At 37.3% G+C, this 17,705-nt stretch overlaps 1 protein-coding gene across 1 annotated transcript in view; it reads left to right on the top strand.

Moving 5' to 3' along the window:
* LOC115302250 (olfactory receptor 11G2-like) overlaps positions 1–17,705 on the top strand; it is a 24,240-nt gene that overhangs the window by 390 nt on the left and 6,145 nt on the right. Inside the window, exon 2 of the mRNA XM_029952206.1 lies at positions 2–393. Coding sequence (XP_029808066.1) covers positions 2–393 — 392 coding nt within the window. The remainder of the gene's footprint in view (position 1; positions 394–17,705) is intronic.

The raw sequence follows: 17,705 nt of genomic DNA, 5'->3' as shown, positions 1-17,705 counted from the left end.
GTGTGATCCAGGTCCCCTCTTGGCCCTTACCTGTACTAGGACCCCTGTAATAGAATTAACTAGCTCCACCTTAAGTTCTCTGCTCTTATTTATTCCCTTTTTCTTTATTGTGGTGTCCTATGCTCTTGTTCTGAGAGCTGTGTTGAGGGTTCCTTCAGCAGCTGGACAAAGAAAAGCTTTCTCCACCTGTGGGTCTCATCTGGCTGTGGTTTCATTGTTCTATGGCTCAGTGATGGTCATGTACGTGAGCCCAACATCTGAGCATGAAGCTGGGATACAGAAGGTGGTGACTTTGTTTTATTCCGTAGTTACTCCACTCATCAACCCTATAATATATAGTCTGAGAAACAAAGAAATGAAACATGCTATGAAGAAATTGTTGAGAACACAAAAGTAAGAGTCTTGGTTTAAAACATCTGGGGGCAGAAGCTGTTTTTAATTTCTTAGCTAAAAAGAAGACTGACATCATTCAGAAAATTGTTTATATTGTTTTTGAAACTTATACACCATACGGTTTCTTTCCTAGAAATTATGGGGCTACAAGGGCTCTCCAAGATGAACTCATCTACCTAATTTTACAAATGATGGAGTCATAGATTGAAAATCTTAGTTGAATATTTTGGAGAAACAGAATTAAAAATATCTTCTGCTAAGATAGAAAACCTATTCACAAAAGTAGAAGAGAATGAAACAGTTTTTTTATTGAAGAAGCATTAAAGCAAGAGATATGTGAATTACAGGCAACCTGCTAAGAGATGACAAAGACATAAAGAAATCTCATTCCTTTATGTAGCCAAGCAAAGACAACCCATTTACATACATGTTTTTAAGATAAATAGTACCTGGTTCTCAAAAAGATTTGACAGCATACTGTCATACATAACTCATCATACATTCACCTGATGATTGGGGTGGCCATCTTTATTGGCTTCATACAAAGGAAAAATGAACACATCTATTTTACCTGAGATAGTTTTGCAACTTAGAAAATAGGCTACCAAAGCTAGGCTCCTTAGATCCCATGGAAAATGGGAGATGGGGCACTATCCACTTTGATGATTATATTTCCAGAGACTTCCTAGGTCCCTGACAAAGATATTTCTGAGTCAAAGCTAGCAAGAGGCTCATTTAAATTTTTTTAATTTTTATATATTTTTAAAGACAAAAAAATTTTAATAAGTTTTCTAAGTAAATGCTAAAAAAAAATGGTAGAGAAGAAGTGAAAATCTCCCCTAATTTTCAACAGGATAATTCAGCCTCTAATTTGTTTTTTAATTTTATTTATTTTTTAATTTACATCCAAGTTAGTTAGCATACAGCGCAATCATGATTTCAGGAGTAGATTCTAGTGATTCATCCCCTATGTAAAACACCCCATGATCATCCCAAGTCTCTTCCTTAATGCCTTTTACCCATTTACCCCAACCCCTCTGCCCACAACTCCTCCAGCAACCTTCAGTTTGTTCTTTATATTTAAGAGTCTCATGTTTTGTCCCTATCCCTGTTTTTATATTATTTTTGCTTCCCTTCCCTTATGTTCATCTGTTTTGCATCTTAAATTCCACATATGAATGAAGCCATATATTTGTCTTTCTCTAATTTTGCTTAGCATAATACCCTCTACATCCATCCCCATAGTTGCAAATGGCAAGATTTCATTCATTTTGCTTACCAAGAAGTAATATTCCATTGCATGTATACAACATCTTTTTTATCCACTCATCTGCCAATGGACATTTGGGCTCTTTCTATACTTTGGCTGTTGTCAATAGCACTGCTATAAACATTAGGGTGCATGTGCTCCTTAGAAACAGCACACTATCCCTTGGATAAAGACCTAGTAGTGCAATTGCTGGATCATGGAGTAGTTCTATTGTTAATTTTTAAAGGAATATCCCCACTGTTTTCCAGAGTGGCTGCACCAGTTTGCATTCCCACCAGCAGTGCAAAAGAGAAGCTCTTTCTCCATATCTTTGCCAACATCTGTTGTTGCCTGAGTTGTTAAGCTTAGCCATTCTGATTGCTGTGAGGTGGTATCTTATTGTGGTTTTGATTTGTATTTCCCTGATGATGAATGATGTGGATAATTTTTTTCATGTGTTGGTTAGCCATGAGATGTCTTTGGAGAAGTGTCTATTCATGTCTTTTGCCCATTTCTTCACTGGATTATTTTTTTTCTGGGTGTTGAGTTTGATAAATTCTTTATAGATTTTGGATACTAACCCTTTATCTGATATGTCATTTGCAAATATCTTCTCCCATTCTGTTAGTTGCCTTTGATTTTTGCTGATTGTTTCCTTCACTATGCAGCTTTTTATCTTGGTGAGGTCCCAATAGTTCATTTTTGCTTTTGTTTCCCTTACCTCTGGAGATGTGTTGAGCGAAGTTGCTGCAGCCAAGGTCAAAGAGGTTTTTGCTTGCTTTCTCCTTGAGGATTTTGATGGCTTCCTGTCTCACATTTAGGTCTCTCATCCATTTTGAGTTTATTTTTGTGTATGATATAAGAAAGTGGTCCAGGTTCATTTTTCTGCATGTCGCTGTGAGTTTTCCCAGCACCATTTGCTAAAGAGACTGTCTCTATTCCACTGGGTATTCTTTCCTGCTTTGTCAAAGATTACTTGGCCATGGGGTGCCTGGGTGGTTCAGTCCGTTAAGCATCCAACTTTGGCTCAGGTCATGATCTCACGGTTCGTGGGTTTGAGCCCCACATTGCACTCTGTGCTGACAGACAGCTCAGAGCTTGGAGCCTGTCTTCAGATTCTGTGTCTCCCTCTCTCTCTGACCCTTCTCTGCTCGCTCTCTCTCGCTCTCTCTCTCAAAAATAAATAAAACATTAAAAAATATTTTTGAATCTTAAAAAAAAGATTAGTTGGTCATACGTTTGTGGGTCCATTTCTGGGTTCTCTATTCTGTTCCACTGATCTGTCTGTTTTTGTGCTAGTACCATACTGTCTTGATGATTACAGCCTCGTAATACATCTTGAAGTCCGAGATTGTGATGTCTCCAGCTTCAGTTTTCTTTTACAGGATTGTTTTGGCTATTTGGGGTCTTTCTGGTTCCATACAGGTTTTAAGATTGTTTTGGCTCTGTGAAAATGCTGGTGTTATTTTGATAGGGATTGCATTGAATATATAGATTGCTTTAGGCAGTATCAACATTTTAACAATATTTTTTCTTCTAATCCATGAGCATGAAATATTTTTCCTTTTTTTGGGTCAACTTCAATTTCTTTCATAAGCTTTATATAGTTTTCAGTGTATATATTTTTCACCTCTTTGGTTAGGTTTATTCCTAGGTATTTTATGGGTTTTGGTGCAATTGTAAATGAGACTGATTCCTTGATTTCTATTTCTGATATTTCATTATAGAAATGCAACCAATGTCTGTGCACTGATTTTATGTCCTCCAACTTTGCTGAATTCATGGATCAGTTCTAGCAGTTTTTTTGGTGAATCTTTTGGGTTTTCCATATAGAATATCACATCATCTGCAAAGATGAAAGTTTGACTTCCTCCTTGCCTTTTATTCCTTTGTGCTGTCTGATTGCAGAGGCTATGACTTCCAATATTATGGTGAATAATTATCAGTGTCTAATTTTTTATTTGTATCTGACTTTACAAATGACACAAGGACATAACCATAAGGCAAAGCCTAAAGTTTTCTATTACCCACTGAACAACAACACATGGCCCTTATTCTTCCAGTTGAGCTTATATTTCTGCCTTCCAGAATATCTGCCATATAACATCAATTGCAGACAAAAGATTAATATCTTAATACATATAAATATCTTCAGTTCAATAAAAATAGCCTCAGCACAATAGAAAAAGTGCCAAGTATATAAAAAAAAGAATACAGAAAACATTTTCAAATATCTAAAACATTCTATTTTATTCAGAATTAGAGAAATACAAAAATTGCTGAAGATGAAACATGACATTAGGAAAAACAGCAATCTATTCCTTTGCTAGTAGAGCAAAAAATGGCATAATAGCTATGGAAGACACTTTGACAAAAATTGTCAAAATTTAAAGAGGATTCATTTTGACTCAGCAATTCTGCTCCTAGATATTGAACTGAGGAGTATATTCACATATAAGTAAACTGGTACTGCCGCTCTGGAAAACAGTGTGGAGGTTCCTCAAAAAACTACCAGTAGAACTCCCCTATGACCCAGCAGTGGCACTTCTGGGGATTTACCCAAGGGATACAGAAGTGCTGATGCATAGAGGCACATGTACCCTGATGTTCACAGCGGCACTTTCAATGATAGCCAAATCATGGAAAGAACCTAAGTGTCCATCAATGGATGAATGGATCAAGAAGATGTGGTTTATATATACAATGGAATACTACATGGTAATGAGAAAGAATAAAATCTGGCCATTTGTAGCAACATGGATAGATCTCAAGGGTGTCATGCTAAGCGAAATAACTCAGGCAGAGAAAAACAGATACCATATGTTTTCACTCATAGGAATAACAGGAGAAATCTAACAGAGGATCATGGGGGGGAGGGGGAAAAAGAGTCAAGGAAAGGGAGGGAGGCAAATCATGAGAGACTCTTGAATACTGAAAACAAACTGAGGGCTGAACGGGGAGAGAGAAAGGGGAAGGGAGGTGATGGTCAGGGAGGAGGGCATTTGTGGGGAAGAGTACAGGGTGTTATATGGAAACCAACAATAAACTATATGGACAAAAATGGCATATGTACAACAATAATGACTACTGCTTCCAATGGCAAAATATTGGAACAATCTAAATTCCTATCATTTAAGAACATTGAATCACTATATACCTACATAATGAAATATACTATATAACTGTTAAAAATTAAGATGTATACACATCTTTTATCTAAAACTACCCTGAAAGTATATCATTAAGTGGAAAACAAAATGAAAAAAATCTCTATCTTGTCTCATGTGAAGAAAAATTATATGGGTATGTATATATTTATGTTCAGGAATACATTATATGCTTCTTGAAGAAGAAAGAAGAAACTAGAACAGTAGTTGTTTTTGAGAAAGTTAACTGAGTGTTTGGGGGCAGGGAAATAAGGATACATTTTCACTGTATATACCTGTGTATTTTAAAATTTTTTTTCTATTTCTATTAGCAAATATTGAATTTAAACATAGAGTTAAACTTTAATGTTAACACTGAAAAATAAATTTTAAAACTATTCCACTATAAAATTAGTCACAGAAACATTTTTTTCAAAATTCTTTGATTTGGAGGGAAATTAGGAAGAGGAGTGATTATTGATAGAAAATGAAAAATAAGGAAACTAACAATCTCTTGATGTATTCTCATTAAAAACTGCTTGGTTCTGTTGGAGCAAAGTAAGAAATATCTTCCTCTTTTGAAGACCTATGATACTAAATAAACTATAAAAAATTGAAAGTGGCTATATTTTTCTTATTATTATGTCATTTTCCTCCATAATCACTTATTCATTGAAATAATATATTTAGGGGCCTCTGGGTGGCTCAGTCAGTTAAGCATTTGGCTTCGGCTCAGGTCATGATCTCACAGTTCGTGGGTTCGAGCCCCGCATTGGGTTCTGTACTGACAGCTCAGAGCCTGGAGGCTGTTTCAGATTCTGTTTCTCTCTCTCTCTCTCTCTCAGCCCCACCCCAACTCGTGCTCAGTCTCTCTCTGTCTCAAAAATAAATAAACTATAAAAAACTTAAGAAAGAAACAATATATTTAGTATGCTAGACCCTGAGACAGAAGATGACTAATATACAGAAGTCAGTAAGATATATTTCCTTCTCTTGTGGAGCTCATAAACAAGTGGTAAATGGACAAGATGTGATATATACAAAGGAATTGTAAGTTGGTATGAGAGCAAGTGAAAAAAGAGCACAGATAAAAGCCAGGAATATTAAGAAATGAGAAAGCATCACAAGTTCTAAAAAAAATGCATTTAACCATTTACACATTATAATCTATTTACAAGTATACCACAATACACAGAAAAGAAGTGTTTCTAGAATAGGGGTCCACAGGGCACTTACTACCCATCATGATTTATAATTGACCACACCTATATTGATACATTAATGAATAATGAGCATCCTTAATCTAATAAACATGACTCTAAGATATAATTTAATTCATAATTCAACAATTTAGATAGATACAAATAGATAGATGTAAAAAGAAATAGAGAACAATTAAAATATATATCATTTGGGTATTGAAAAACAAAAATCAACCTTCAAGGGACATCAAAGTATAAATATCATACTTATATTTAAAATATTACATTCAGAACTAATTCTTTCAGCCAGAACCATGTAAGCTGGAATGTACTTTTATTAATTTGGCTTTCTTTTTAACTCCAAGGGATACCCTGATATTTATTTGTATTTAAGAAAGATTTCCTTAATACAATGATTCTTCTCACTCACCTAGGGGGGAAAAAAGTCATTTCATGTATTCTTGTATGCACAAATCACACACTCTCTCATATATGTCAATTTTACATGAATGAGATATTTTTTATGGTGGACTCATTTTCTCCTTCCTACTCTCTACTGCCACGACTTCATTCTCAATCTACTTTTCACTCTACCCCCCCATCTCTAACAACCTAGTACATATGCTTCATACTGTCCTCCCTGCTCTTAATCATATAAAAATATTTATAATTATATATCGGGGCTTTTTTCATTGTTTATCTTGCAAAAATTAAATTATATTTCATTGACCTCTCTATATAGTATCTTTACATTTGGCTTTATAATATGCAACTCTCTCCAAAGTATGGTTACCAAATATTTTCATTTTGTATAGTAGGCCAGAGATGTATAATTAATATAATTAGTTTCCTTCAACAGGATTTTTTAATAGGAAGAACTGTTCATGAGCTCTAGCTAATATTCATTCCATAAAAGATAGACTGAGAATAGATTTCATATCCTTATTGAGTAGGCTGTCATTGAGGAAGTTTACAGTCAGAGTCTTTATAAAAGATACCATCATTATAGATGGTATTAGGGGATGTAATTAGTCATCTCCATTTGCACTAAATAGCTGGATATGGGATTCATCTACATGGCCATGGAGAACAGAGACATCACCACCAAGAAAGACCCACATTTTGAGAAGGCATTTTGATGATTAGCTGCTGAAAGCCCCTGAAGTATAGTACTTAGAACCAACATATTTGGTCCAAGGTTATACAAAATAGTGAGACTGATGGTGAGTTCATAGTACATGTTCTATGATATGGCATAGGTACAGGACACCTAGCACACATAGTACATGTTCTATGATGTGCCATAGGTATGGGACATGGCACCCAGTGGGCCCATGTATAGCAGATGCTATAATATCTCTCCTTCAAGACTAAGGCACTCATTTCTCCAACTGACAGAAGTCTAGTGTACTAATGAGTAGCTTCATTGCCAGAAATTGCCTCAAGGCAAAGGGTTCCTTGTCAGCCCTACTCAAGATCAGCTCACATCCAATAATAGGTCAGTGCTGGTGGACAAAGGCCTGACACTGTTGCCTCAATCCATGACCAATCTGAACAGCCATCCCAGCTATAGAGTTCCACATGGCAACAGCTCAGACTTTTGTTTCAACTTTATTACAGTTCAACTTCTCCTTCTACCCTATCCCATTTTCTTCAATCCTGTATAGCTGTTGTTCTCAAGAGAACAACAAACAAACTTTCTGTATGAAATCATAGCATTTATTTCCATGTAACCCAACCTACACCACCATATCACTTAGAAAATAGGGACTGACTGAGAAAAATCAATGAGTCAAGAGAGTCACATCACCCTACCATAGAACCTGTCATAGGATAGGAGAGTGCAGTGAGTGGCAGCAGGCAAAGGGCTGCCATTTTCCATGACAGAGTAGAAGAATCAGGCATGTGTGTTTAGAAAAAAATAACTAGAACCAAGTAAAGCAACCAGAATATGAAATGATGTTGGTTTTAGAAAGAAATTTGTCCAACATGTTGGAGATTGCACAAGTAACTTAAATCATGATAGCTACCACTTACAGGGAAAATGGTGGAGTAAAAAGGAACCTAATCTCATCTCTCTTATCAATATAACTATATAATAGCCCCATCAGCGTAAATAATCCAGAAAATTACCCAGAGACTGGCAAAACAGACTCTTCATAGTTACATATAGAGAAGGGGCCACACTGAAGAAAATAAGAAGGGCAGAGACATTATGAGGGGCTTAACAGCCATAGGACTGGCTGTGGAAAGGGTGATGCAGGCATAGAGAGGGGAAACAAACAGACCTTCACACCAGGCACCCCAGGCAGAGGGAACCCACATGGGTAAGATGAACCCCCATAACATTTGGCTGTGAAATCTAGAGGAACAGAATTTCATTACTTCATACAATCAGCAGGGCTTAACACCAGGAATTTTAAAACTCAGTGGGCTCACCTCTGAGACAGCCAATAGGGCAGGAGAGACAGCACTGGAGGGACACTGCACAGAAGCAGCAGTTTGAAAAACACATGAGGTAAATGGGAAGGATATTTGTTTACTAATCTCAGAGCACATGCTAGAGCAGCAGGGATCCTTGGGAGACTCCTCCAAGAATGAAAGAACTGGCATGCAAACATTCCCTTCCCTGCCCCCCAGCCTAGACATAGCTGACACACAGAAACAACACAGCACCAATACTCACTACCTAACTTGCTAACAGTATGCCTTGCCCTGAAGTTCTCCTGTGGACATTCCCCCTCCAGCCAGGGTTCCCCTCCAGGTACTCTCCCTCAGAAGACTCACATAAACCTTGCTAACACCCCACATCCCACCCCCCCATTCTCCTGCTGACCTCCCCTCCAACACACCGTTGGCCAAGTCCATCCAAAGTGATGCCAAAGTTTGGCAAAGCACAAGGACCCCTACAAGTGACCAGTCAGCACTACTCCAAAAGTGACTCCCGCATGAGGAAAAAGGGAAGATAACCATGTACACCAGTCTAAATCCTGCCCCAGCAGTAGGCTGGGGATAGACATCCAGCCTTCCCACCAACAAAAGCTTCTCAGGGGACAACACAGAGAAAGCATTCTGAAGTTTGGACAGGCAAATGTCTGATCTAATTCAACTTGACACAAGGTGACACCACAGTGACTCACTAACAAAAAGGGGCCAAATTTTGCCCACAATAGGCAAAGAGAGCCAATGCATATAACTGGACTAAAGGCAAAAGTGGTTAAGCCACAATAGAAAGGCACGTGTAACACACATAGGAGACACCCCTGAAGCACCAGATTCTGGTAAATAGGGGACAAGGAACTGCAATGCACAATAGGACCTCTTCTTCCTAAGGCCACTAAGTTCAAGAGCAGAAGATATAACTGACTTTCCTAACACACAGTTACAGACACAGAGTTAGACAAAATGAGGAATATGTCCCAATGAAATAACAGGACAAAATCACAGTGAGAGAGCTAAACATAATGGAGATACGCAATATGCCTGATAGAAAATTTAAAATACGGAATTGATATCCACCGGACTTGAAAAAAGAGTGGAGGACCTTGGTGAGACCCTCAACAAAGAGGGGGCCCTTGGGTGGCTCAACTGGTTAAGTGTCTAACTCTTGATCTGAGCTCAGGTCATGACCTCACAATTTGTGGGACCAAGCCTCACATCTTCCTCTGGGTTGACAGAGCAAAGTCTGCTTGGAATTCTCTCTCCTCTCTCTACCCCTCTCTGGTTTGTTCTCCCTTTCCCTCTCCCTCTCCCCCTCCCCCTCTCCCTCTGAATAAATAAACTTTAAAAATACACTAGAGGGAATACATAGTAGGGTAGAGGAACCAGAAGAATGGATCAGAGAAGAGAAAAACATAATAATAATAATAATAATAATAATAATAATAATAATTAATAATAAATGAAAATAGACTTACAGAACTCAGTGACACCATCAAGACATTCACATTATAGGGATCCCAAAAGGAGAAGAGAGGAAAAGGAAGGCAGAAAATTTATTGAATAAATAGCTGAAAACTTTCTGAATCTGGGGAAGGCAACAGACATCTAGATCCAGAAGGCACAGAGAGCCTCCAACAAAACCAATCCAAGGAGGTCCACATCAAAACATATAGCAATTAAAATTTAAAAAGTAATGAAAAAAAGAGAATTTTAAAATCAATAAGAGAAAAGAAAAAAGTTGAATACAAGAGAAATCCCATAAGGCTATCAGCCAATTTTTCAGCAGAAACTTTGCCAGTCAGAAGTGAGAGGTGATATATTCAGTCTGAAAGAAAAAATCTACAACCAAGAATACAGTACCCAGCAAGGCTATCATTCAGAAGAGGGGGAGAGATAAATAGGTTCATAGCTACTAAACCAGCCCTACAAGAAATGTTAGAGGGGACTCTCTAAGTAGGAAAAAAAATTCCATTAGCAGGAGTAAGAAAAGTAAAAAGCACAAAGGCAGTAAATTTAAATATATCTATAAAAATCAGTCAAGGGATTCACAAAATAAAAGAATGGATTAATTTCTCATATTTTAATATGACATCATATACCTAAAACTTGGGGGGAGAGGAGTAAGAATAGGTTCAAACTTAGCAACCATCAACTTAAAATGTAGACTCCTACATATAAGATGTTATATATGTTACTTAATGGTAACCACAAATTAAAATTCAGTTGCAGATATACAAAATATAAAGAGCAAGGAATCCAAGGGCATCACTAAAGAAAGTAACCAAACTGATCAAACAAGAAAAGAAAGGAATAGAGAATAACTACAGAACAACCATAAAACAAGTAACAAAATGGCAATAAGTACATACCTACCAATAATTACTTTGAATGTAAATGGACTAAAACTCCAATAAAAACACACAGGGTGATAGAATGGATTTTTAAAAAGCAAGACTCATCTACATGCCAGATAAAAGAGATTTATTTCTGACAAAATAACATCTGCAGATTGAATGTGAAGGGATGAAAAAGCATTTATCATGCAAAAAAAAAAAAAAAAAGTGAAAAGAAAGCCAGAGAAGCAATACTTTTTTCAGACAAAATTGACTTTAAACCAAAACTGTAACAGAAGACAGAGGACACTATGAATCATTAAGGAGACAACCCAACAAGATATAACAATTGTATATATTTATGCACCCAACATGAGAGCACCCAAACACATTAAGTAGCTAATAAACATAAAAGAAGTGATTTATAGTAAAACAATAATAGAAGAGTTTAACACATCACTTATATCAATGGATAGATCATCCAGGCATAAAATCAACAAGGAAACAGTAGTTGTGAATGATACATTGGCCCAGATGGATCTAATAGATATGTTAAGAACACTTCATCCTGAAAACAAAAGAATGTACATTATTTTCAAGTGCACGTAGAACATTCTCCAGAACAGATCAAACATTAGGCCACAAAACAAGTCTCAACAAATTAAAAAAGACTGAAATCACCACATGTGGTCTTTTCTGACCACATGTTATGAAAATAAAAATCAACCACAAGAAAAAATATGGAAAGAACAAAAACATATGGAGGTTAAATAAAATGCTACTAAACAATGAATAGGTAAATTAAGATATCAAAGAGTAAATTTTAAAAATACATGGAGACAAAAGTAAACATGAACAAAGTGCCTCAAAAATTTTGGGATACAACAAAAGCTGTTCTAAGAGAAAAGTTTATAGCACTACAGGCCTCTCTCAAGAAGGAAAACCTCAAATAAACCACTTAGCCTTATATGTAAAGGAGGTAGAAAAAGAACAAACAAAACCTACAAACAGTGGAGGGAAAGAAATGTAAAGATTAGGCCAAAAATAAACCAAATGGAACAAAAACCACAAGAGAACAGATTGATAAAACTAGAAGCTGGCTCTTTGAAGAAATCAATAAAATTAATAAGCTTTTAGCTAAACTCACTAAAAAAAAACACACAGACTCAAATAGACAAAATCATAAATGAAAAATAGAGAAATAACAACTTATACCACAGAAATAGGATTATAAGAGAAATTATGAAAACCTATATGCTAAAAAATTGAACAACTTAGAAAAAATGATAAATTTCTAGAAAACATATAACCTCTCAAACTGAATAAGAAAAAAATAGAAAATTTGAGCAGACTAATTACTAGTAATGAGGTTGAATTGGTAATAAAAACTCCCAGCAAACAAAAGTTCAGAACCTGATGGCTTCACAAGTGAATTCTATCAAACATTTAAAGGAAAGTTAATACCTATTCTTTTCAAGCTACTCCAAAAAATAGAAAAGGAAGGGAAGCTTACAAATTCATTCTATGAGACCAATAGTACCCTAACACCAAACCAGATAGACACACTGCAATAAAACAGAACCACAAGCCAATATCTCCAATGAACATAAATGCAAAAAAGAAAAAGATCATCAACAAAATATTAGCAGACCAAATCCAGGAATACATTATAAAAATCATTCACCACAATCAAGTGGGATTTATTCTTGGATTGCAAAAGTCGTTCAATATTCACGAATCAATGTCATACACCACATCAACAAGAAAAAGGATAAGAACCATATTCTCATTTCAATAAATGCAGAAAAAGCATTTGACAACGTATAACACCTCTACATGATTTAAAAAAAAAAAAACCTCAGCTAAGTAGTTTTAGAGGGAACATAACTCAACATAATAAAAGACATATATGAACAACGCACAAATAACATTGTACTCAATGGGAAAAAAACTAAGAGCTTTTGCCCTAAGATCAGGAACAAGGCAAGGATGCCTACTCTCACCACTTTAATTCAACATAGTATTGGAAGTTCTAGCGACAGCAGTCAGACAACAAAAAGAAATAAGCGGCATCCAACTGGTAAAGAAGTAAAACTTTCAATACTTGCAGATGACATGATACTATATATAGAAAACTCTAACGACTCCACCAGAAAACTACTAGAACTGATAAATAAATTCAGTAAGGTCACAGGATACACAAAATCAATGTACAGAATCCATTGTGTTTCTATATACTAATAATGAAGTAGCAGAAAAAGAAATTAAGAAAACAGTCCTATTTACATTTGAACCAAAAATAGTAATAAAATACCTAGGTATAAACTTAACCAAGGAGGTGAAAGACCTATAGTCTAAAAACTATAAAACACTGATGAAACAAATTGAAGATTATGTAAACAAATGTAAAGATATTTCATGCTTAGGGTTGGGAGAATTAATATTGTTAAAATGTCCATGCTACCCAAAGAATCCACAGAATTAATGCAATCCCTATCAAAATACCAACATCATTTTTTCCCATAAAACCAGAACAAATAATCCTAAAACGTGTATGGACCCAAAAAAGAAACCAAGTAGCCAAAACAATCTTTAAAAAAGAACTACAAAACTGGAGGTATCACAATCCCAGATTTCAAGATACACTAGAAAACTGTAGTAATCAAAAAGGTATTGTACTGGCGCAAAAATAGACACATAGATTAATAGAACATAATGGTGAGCCTCAAAATAAACCCACACTTATTGGGTTAATTAATCTTCAACAAAGGAGACAAGAACATACAATGGGAAAAAAGACAGTCTCAACATAGTGTTGAGAAAACTGGATATCTACATCCAAAAGAATGATGTGGTGCCTGGGTGGCTCAGTCAGTTAAGCGTCCAATTTCAGCTCAGTTAATGATCTCACAGCTTATGGGTTTGAGCCCCGCATTGGGTTTTGTGCTGACAGCTCAAAGCTTGGAACCTGCTTCAGATTCTGGATCTCTGTCTGTCTGTCTCTCCCCCATTTGCACTCTCAAAAATAAATGATAAATATTGTGTTAAAATGTCTTAAACAAAAGAATGAAATTGAACCACTTTTTAAAATAAAATTTTTAATGTTTACTTATACTTTTGAGAGAATGAGAGAGAGAGAGCATGAGCGGGGAGGGGCAGAGTGAGAGGGAGACACAGAATCTGAAGCAGGCTCCAAGTTCTGAGCTGTCAGCACAGAGTCCAATGCATAGCTCAAATTCACAAACCTGATCATGGACCTGAGCTGAAGTCAGATGCTTAACCGACTGAGTCACCTAGGCTCCCTGAAATCAAACCACTTTCTCATACCATACACACAAACTCAAAATGGACTAAGGATATAAATATAATACCTGAAACTATAAAATTCCTAGAAGACAGCACAAGCAATTATTTGACTTGACATTAGCCAAAGCGACATTTATTTAGATATGTCTCCTGAGGCAAGGAAAATAACACCAAAAATAAACTATTGGGACTACATCAAAACAAAATGCTCTGCACAGCAAAGGAAATAGTCAACAAAACTAAAAGCCACTAAAAGGGAGAATATATTTGCAAATGACATATTCGATAAAGGGTATGTATCCAAAATATATAAAGAACTTATACAATTCAACACCCAAAATACAAGTAATCCAACTAAAAACTAGGCAGAAGACATAAACAGACATTTTTCCAAAGAAGACATATCAAGAAGATGGCCAATAGGCATATGAAAAAGATGCTCAACATCACTCATCATCAGGTAATTGGAAATTAAAACCACAAGGAGATATTACCTCACACCCATCAAAATGGCTAAAATCAAAACACAAGAAACAAGTGTTGGCAAGGATGTGAAGAAAAAGGAACTCTCATGCACTCTTGGTGCACTAAATGATGCCTTATTTTGTCTCACCAAAGCCCTGCTCTCTCCTGAGGACTTGCCACCACTCTGAGGGGCGGTTCAGCCGAACTAAAATAAACCCATTTGGTCGAACTAAAATAAACCCATACACCATCTCCGTTTGTGTCCGTGGGTTTCACTCTCGGTGACTCGTTTCAGGAAGGAAAGGTCTAACAATTTATCCAAAGATTATGAAAATATTAACTTGAAAACATAGAGCTCAGAGTCTGGAGCCTGCCTCGGATTCTGTGTCTCCCTCTTTCTTTGCCCCTTTCCCACTCATTCTCTTTCGCTCTCTCGCTCTCTCGCTCTCTCTCAAAAAGAAATAAAACATTTAAAAAATAAATTATAGGTGGGCGGCAAGATGACAGAGAAGTAAGGAACCCCATTATCTCCAACTTCCCGCAATTGTCAAACTGAGAAAAATTAAAAGCCACAGCTTTCTGATCTCCAAGAACGGAGGTGTACCCACAGACCCCTTATTGACAACAGCCCCATGGATGTCTGAGTGAGTGTGAACTGGGACCAGAGACATTGGGGGAAGGAGCACTGGTCCAAAGCGGAGCCAGGAGACAAAGCGCCCAGAGGTTTGGCGCTGGGCCGGCAGAGAGACGTGTCCCGAGCCGCACAGATCTGCGGAGCCCAGCCAAGGATCGCTGTGCAGGGCAGCGGAGACACCAGGGGAAGAGTATAGACTGAATTACTCATAGCATAATCTCTGGAAAGGGGAGACCTCACCCGGGACTGAGAGCCGCTGGGCACAGGGAGAGAAATCTGTGCCCCTCATTGGGCTTGTTCTCCCTTGGGCCCGGCAGCTCTCCAACTTCAGGAGGAGCTAGGGGGGAAAACGGCTCCACAATCCCCCTACTCAAGCTAGCCAGAAAGCCGCCTGCCTGCCAGAGATTTTAACTGTGGTGGCAGCATCAAAGTGCTGGGCTAAGACTTAGACACCTGGCAGAACTTAGAAAACTGAAACAATGTGACCTGCCTGTGGCACAAGGAGGCTGGACTCAAGAGAGTGGCTGCCAACACATGGTCTGAGGGGGGCTTGGGGCACTGCCATTCTTCTCCCCGGATCCCCTAAGGCAGGGCCTTACAGAGCAGCCTGAGACCCAAATGACCTACACAAAGCCACGCCCATAGACAGCTCTGGAGAGCTGCTGTGTCTTTGCTTATTATTTTTGTTATTTCTTTCTTTTCGTATTATTTTTACTTTTTAATTTTTCCCCTTGTTTTCTCTTTTCTATTTTCCTATTTCCTTTTCTCCCTTTTCCCCTGGAGTCTGGGAAAGACCAACATTTAGGCACTGCTGTGCTTAGATCAACTCTTACCATCCAGATAGTTTTTTCTTTATCTCATCCTTATCTCCCCCTCCACAGGTTTTATGCTCTCAGACTGTCCTTTATCTCAGGCTGTCGCTGCCCCTGTCCCCCGCCTGTTTTTTTTTTTTTCCTTTCCAGTCCTCTCTTTTCTTAACTGTTCCTTTTTTCTTCCCCCTTTTGGTTTGCTTCTTTACTTGTTCTGTCAGTGCATTTGCGTGCTAGTGTTCCCTGTGTGTTTGTCCGTCCTTTTCAGGGCTACCTCAAGAAACAACCCAAAGCACACATAGTGGAAAGTCCCAAATATCATTGAGTAGGGAAGTAAACTAATCAGAGGCATAACAAGAGAAACCAAAAGACACCATTAAAAGAACATCTCCTGAAACGACAGACCCCTACACTCAAAGAGCCTCCTTTATAGAGAGATAGTAATAGGCCCACAGTGCAGAACGAGCTTTTAAAACTGACAAGAGACAGAAAGCTAGCCAAAGTGATGAAATGAAAGAACTCTCCTCTAAAAAAACTCCAGGAGGAAATCACAGCTACAGACCTGCTCAAAACAGACACAAGAAACATAACTAAACAAGAATTTAGAACGATTGTCATAAAACTAATCGCATGACTTGAAAAAAGCATAGAAGCCGTCAGAGAAGATATTGATACAAAGACTAGGAATCTTCAAAATAACTGTGACAAGTTAAAAAAAAAAGGCTATAAATGAGGTGAATAATAGAATGGAGGCTACCACTTCATAGATTGAAGAAGCAGAGAGGAGAATAGGTGAATTAGAAGACACAGTTATAGCAAAAGAGGAAGCCGATAAAAAGAGAAATCGATACAGGCACATGAAAGGAGAATCAGAGACCTGAGTGATACAATCAAATGGAACAATGTCCATATCATAAGAGTTCCTGAAGAGGAAGAAAGAGAGAGAGGTCCTGAAGGGGTGCTGGCCCAAATTATACAAGAAAATCCCCCAAATCTGGGGAAAGAGAAAGTCATTGAAATTCAAGAGACATACCGAACTCCCCTAAGACATAATGTGAACCGACTTTCAGCACGACAGATCATAGTGAAACTGGCAAAATATAAAGATAAAGAGAGAATTCTGAAAGCAGCTAGGGATAAAAGGGCCCTGACATACAAAGGGAAACCTATCAGAGTGGTTACAGACCTATCTACTGAAACTTGTCAGGCCAGAAAGGATTGGCAGGAAATCTTCAATGTGATGAACAGGAAAAAAATGCAACCAACAATTCTTTATCCAGCGAGGCTGTCATTCAAATAGAGAGATAAAAGTGTTCCCAAATAAAAATTGAGAGAATTTGTCACTACCCTACAAGAAATCCTAAGAGAGACTCTATGACAGAAAGGTAGCAAGGAATATAAGACACCAGAGACATCAATACAAACATGAACTCTACAGAAAACACAATGAATCTAAACCCACATTTTTCAATAATAACAATGTAAATGGACTGAATATTCCAGTCAGATGACACAAGGTAGCAGAATGGATCAAAAACCAAAATCCATCTATTTGCTGTCTACAAAAGACTCACCTTAGACCTGAAGACACCTTCAGATTGAAAGTAAGGGGATGGAGAAATATCTACCATGTGACTGGATGCCAAAAGAAAGCTGGAGTAGCCATACTTACATCAGATAAACTGAACTTTAAAGTAAAGGAAGTAACAAAAGATGAAAAAGGACA

The sequence above is a fragment of the Suricata suricatta genome, chromosome 9 (genome assembly GCF_006229205.1).
Source record: "Suricata suricatta isolate VVHF042 chromosome 9, meerkat_22Aug2017_6uvM2_HiC, whole genome shotgun sequence".
Lineage (NCBI taxonomy): Eukaryota > Metazoa > Chordata > Mammalia > Carnivora > Herpestidae > Suricata > Suricata suricatta.
The sequence above is the reverse complement of the archived record's forward strand: the minus strand, read 5'-3'. Positions and strand labels throughout refer to the sequence as shown.